This window comes from Hylobates moloch, unplaced genomic scaffold (genome assembly GCF_009828535.3).
Source record: "Hylobates moloch isolate HMO894 unplaced genomic scaffold, HMol_V3 SCAFFOLD_290, whole genome shotgun sequence".
In the NCBI taxonomy this organism is placed as follows: Eukaryota; Metazoa; Chordata; class Mammalia; order Primates; family Hylobatidae; genus Hylobates; species Hylobates moloch.
In genome coordinates, this window is record NW_026652565.1 from 41 (window position 1) to 5,230 (window position 5,190).

Below are 5,190 nucleotides of genomic sequence, written 5' to 3' on the forward strand. Positions count from 1 at the left end.
TCTCAAGCGATTCTCCTTCCTCAGCCTCCCAAGTAGCTGGTATTACAGGTGCCCACCACCATGCCCGGCGAATTTTTTGTAATTTTAGTAGAGACAGGGTTTTGCCATGTTGGGCTGGCTGGTCTCAAACTCCTGATCTCAGGTGATCTGCCTGCCTCTGCCTCCCGAAGTGTTGAGATTACAGGCGTGAGCCAGTGCGCCTGGCCTACCCTGTGTTTCATGGAATGCTGATTGGTGTGAGATATGAAAGGAGATGGAAGTTTTTCCCAGAAGGAATTATGATCTTAAATTTTTTTTTTTTTTTTTTTTGAGACTTAGTCTGTCTCTGTCCTCCAGGCTGGAGTGCAATGGCACGATCTCAGCTCACTGCAACCTCCGCCTCCTGGGTTCAAGCTATTCTTCTGCGTCAGCCCCCGGAGTAGCTGGGATTACAGGTGTGTGCCACCGTGCCTGGCTAATTTTTTTGTATTTTTAGTAGAGACAAGGTTTCACCGTGTTGGTCAGGCTGGTCTCAAACTCCTCACCTCGTGATCTGCTTGCCTCAGCCTCCCAAAGTGCTGGGATTACAGGCGTGAGCCACCAGGCCTGGCCAAAATTTGTTTTCTTTGTATAGCATTTTATTTGTTTCTCCAAGGTGAACTGGATCCTGCCGTTAGAGACCAATAAAACTTGTAGTGACTACAGTAATAATGTAGAGATCAGTTGCATGTTTTCATGGGGTAATTAAATTTATGAGAAAGTGAATGTAGACAGAATTCTGACAACCGTATTTATTTATCATAAAACAAATGTTTGGAGACTGCCACATCGTTTGTCAACTTTTGTTTGTTTGTTTGTTTGCGACGGGGTCTCTGTCACCCAGGCTCAAGTGCAGTGGCGTAATCTTGGTTCACCATAACCTCTGCCTCCCTCGTTTAAGCAATTCCCCTGCCTCAGCCTCCTGAGTAGCTGGGATTACAGGCATACGCCACCACGCCCAGCTAATTCATGTATTTTTAGTAGAGATGGGGTTTCACCATGTTGACTAGGCTGGCCTCAAGTTCCTGACCTCAGGTTATCTGTGTGCCTTGTCCTCCCAAAGTGCTGGGATTACAGGCATGAGCCACCGCACCTAGCCATTTGTGAACTTTTATGAATTGGGTTTACATCCCTGTACTGTCATCTCATTCTTCCTCCTGAATTGCATATTTGGGATGTTTTAGGACTCAGTGGCCTCTGAGGATGTGGCTGTGAACTTCACACTTGAGGAGTGGGCTTTGCTGGATCCTTCCCAGAAGAAACTCTACAGAGATGTGATGCGGGAAACCTTTAGAAACCTGGCCTGTGTAGGTAAGGATGACATCATTCCTTCTCTTAGTCAGTTAAAGAAGAAGTATTTCTTGCCTTTTAATGCTTTTTCATGATGTCTGATGTGGAAAAGGGAATACTTGGGTGAGTAAATCAGGGATGTTTGCACCTTATCATGAACTTAGAATCTAGTCATTTTTCTGTAATGTCTATCAGTTCAAAAGGTTAACTAGAATCTAGTCATTTTTCTGTTCTCTGTAATGTCTATCAGTTCATAAGGATTTTTTCTGACTATATTTTAGGAAAAAAATGGGAAGACCAGAGCATTGAAGATTGGTACAAAAATCAGGGGAGAATTTTAAGGTAATTTGCACTAACAAGAAAAAGCAATGTCTCCTTCTTAGTGTGTCATGAAATTTTAAAAATAAGGAAACAAACCAATAAGCCCAGCTTCAAATTTATTTATTCCTACAACTTTTTCACCAGAAAAAGAAAAAGTGTGACATAGATGTTCAGTGTTGCAAAATCATTCGCTTGGAAATAGTATTAAGAAACTGTATATATGAATATCACTTTTTTGTTAATAGCTACTGTTGAGCCCTCTTGCAGAGCATTCCATCCATTCACTTTCAAACAATTCATACAGGCCTGAAAACTTACCCTTTCCCTGATTATGGTAAAAATGTAAGTCGAATACTTATTAATAAATATAAAGTCACAAACCACTAAATCTTGCTTTCTATTTTTTCCAGCAATCATATAGAAGAGGGACTCAGTGAAAGTAAAGAATATGATCAATGTGGAGAAGCCTTCAGTCAGATTCTCAATCTTAATCTGAACAAGAAAATTCCTACTATAGTAAGACCATGTGAATGTAGTTTGTGTGGGAAAGTCTTCATGCATCATTCATCTCTTAGTAGGCACATCAGATCTCACCTTGGGCACAAACCATATGACTATCAGGAATATGGAGAGAAACCATATAAATGTAAGCAGTGTGGGAAAGCCTTCAGTTCTTGTCAATCCTTTCGAAGACATGAAAGAACTCACACTGGTGAGAAACCCTATGCATGTCCGGAATGTGGGAAAGCCTTCATTTCTCTCCCAAGTGTTCGAAGACACATGATTAAGCACACTGGAGATGGACCATATAAATGTCAGGAATGTGGGAAAGCCTTTGACCGCCCCAGTTTATTTCAAATACATGAAAGAACTCACACTGGAGAGAAACCCTATGAATGTCAGGAATGTGCGAAAGCTTTCATTTCTCTTCCAAGTTTTCAAAGACACATGATTAGGCACACTGGAGATGGACCTTATAAATGTCAGGAATGTGGAAAAGCTTTTGACCGCCCCAGTTTATTTCGAATACATGAAAGAACTCATACTGGAGAGAAACCCCATGAATGTAAACAGTGTGGGAAGGCCTTCATTTCTTTCACAAATTTTCAAAGTCATATGATTAGGCACACTGGGGATGGACCTTATAAATGTAAAGTATGTGGAAGAGCCTTTATTTTTCCCAGTTATGTTCGAAAGCATGAAAGAACTCATACTGGGGAGAAACCCTATGAATGTAATAAATGTGGTAAAACCTTCAGTTCTTCCAGTAATGTTCGAACACATGAAAGGACTCACACTGGAGAGAAGCCCTATGAATGTAAGGAATGCGGGAAAGCCTTCATTTCTCTCCCAAGTGTTCGAAGGCACATGATAAAGCACACTGGAGATGGACCTTATAAATGTCAGGTATGCGGTAGAGCCTTTGACTGTCCCAGTTCATTTCAAATACACGAAAGAACTCACACTGGAGAGAAACCCTATGAATGTCAGGTATGTGGGAAAGCCTTCATTTCTCTTAAAAGGATTAGAAAGCATATGATACTGCACACTGGAGATGGACCTTATAAATGTCAGGTATGTGGTAAAGCCTTTGACTGTCCTAGTTCTGTCCGAACACATGAAAGAACTCATACCGGAGAAAAACCCTATGAATGTAAAGAATGTGGGAAGGCATTCAATTATGCCAGTTCCATTAGAATACATGAAAGAACTCATACCGGAGAAAAACCCTATGAATGTAAGCAATGTGGAAAAACGTTCAGTTATTCCAGTTCCTTTCAAAGACATGAAAGAGCTCATAATGGAGATAAACCCTACGTAAGGAATGTGGGAAAGCTTTCATTTATCACACAACCTTCGAATACCTGTGAAAATGAATAGTGGAGGACAGTTCTACAAGTATCTACATATCTAAAGAATATGGAAAGTCTTCAGTTTGCTTTCTGGGTTTCGGACTTGTTTGGGAGCTCACCCCTTTCTCCTGTTTCTCACTTTTGGAATAGGAATGTCTATCCTGTGCCTGTCTCATATTTTGGAAATACACAACTAGTTTGGTTTTCACAGGTTTGGAGCTGAAGAATTTTGCCTCAGCATGAATTGAGTCTCATCCATGTCTGAGTTATGTGATATTGAGATGACACTTTGGAGTTTGAGTTTAAACATTAGGCTTCATGCTGGAATTAGCTGAGACTTTTGAGGCCTTTGGGATGAGATGAATATATTTTACATGTGATGACATGGATTTTGGGGGCCAGAGGTGTAATGTTTTGGCTGAGTGTATGCCCCCTCAGATTCATATGTTGAAATCTTACCCCCCCCCCCCCACCCCAATGTGATGGTGTTTGGAGGCCCTGTCTCTGGTGGTTTTTAGGATTGGAGGACATCATGAAGATGGAGGCCTTGTAATTGGGATTATTTTCCTAATAGGAGTCCCTAGAGAGCTAGCTTTGCCTTCACCATGAGAGGGTGCAGTGAGAAGATAGCTATCGTTGAACCAGGAAGCAGGCCCTTACCAGACACGGACTCTGCCAGTGCCTTGATATTGGACTTCCCAGCCTCCCAAACCGTGAGAAATAAATGTTTGTTGATGAATTAAGCTTTCCAATTTATGGTATTTTGTTTTAGCAACCCAAGCTAAGACACAATCCAATTTTAAAATGGAGGAAAGGACTTGAATAGACATTTCTCCAAAGAAGATATCCAGATGACCAATAAGCACATAACAATGCTTGATACCTTTAGTCATTAGGGAAATACAAATCAAACTCAAGACATGCATAGTGTCTCATTACGATTAGTAGTATCAAAGATGGAAAATGAGAAATACTGGCAAGGATGTGGAATGTTGGAGAACGTTGTGCACTATCACTGGGAATATACAGTTGTATAAGCCTGCTGAAAACAGTATGGCAGATCCCCAGATTAAAATACAGAAATAACATATGATCAGCATTTCCATTTCTGGGAAAATAAAAAGATTGAAAGCAGTCTCAAATAGGTTTTGTACACCTGTGTACATAGCATCATTCACAATAGGTAAACTCTGGAAACTACTCAGGTTTTCATCAACAGATGAATAAACAAAAGGAAGTTTATGCATACAAGAGAATGTTACTGAGCCTTACAAAGGAAGGAAATTTTCACATATGCTGCAAGATGAACCTTGACGTGCTAAGTGAAATGGGCCATTCGTGTAAAGACAATACTGTATGAGTCTACTTATATGCGGTGTCTAGAATAGTCATATTGATAGAAAAAGTACAATACCATTTGCCAAGGGTTAGGGAAATTGGGTAATGGATAGTTATTTAATGGGCATAGAGTTTCAATTTTTGCAAGATAAAAAGGGTTCTAGAGATGGATAGTAGTGATGGTTGCACATTAGTATGAATGTTCTTAATGGCACTGAACTGTACACTTAAAATTGATTATGATGGTGAATTTTTATGTATGTTTTACACACAAAAAAGGGAAAAAAGACTACAGTACTGCACAGACCTTGTGGGACCTTCAGCATACCAAGACACTCTAGGTCTCTCTCTCTCTTTTTTTTTTTTTTTT

At 40.3% G+C, this 5,190-nt stretch overlaps 1 protein-coding gene across 1 annotated transcript; it reads left to right on the forward strand.

The window, feature by feature from the left end:
• Positions 1-1,202: 1,202 nt before the first annotated feature.
• On the forward strand, positions 1,203-4,937 carry LOC116464214 (zinc finger protein 564; the record flags this gene model as incomplete). Its single annotated transcript, XM_032147503.2, has 3 exons — positions 1,203-1,329; positions 1,590-1,650; positions 2,040-4,937. Coding segments are annotated over 3 exons (1,659 nt in total), but the record flags the coding sequence as incomplete, so codon positions are not given.
• Positions 4,938-5,190: the final 253 nt, after the last annotated feature.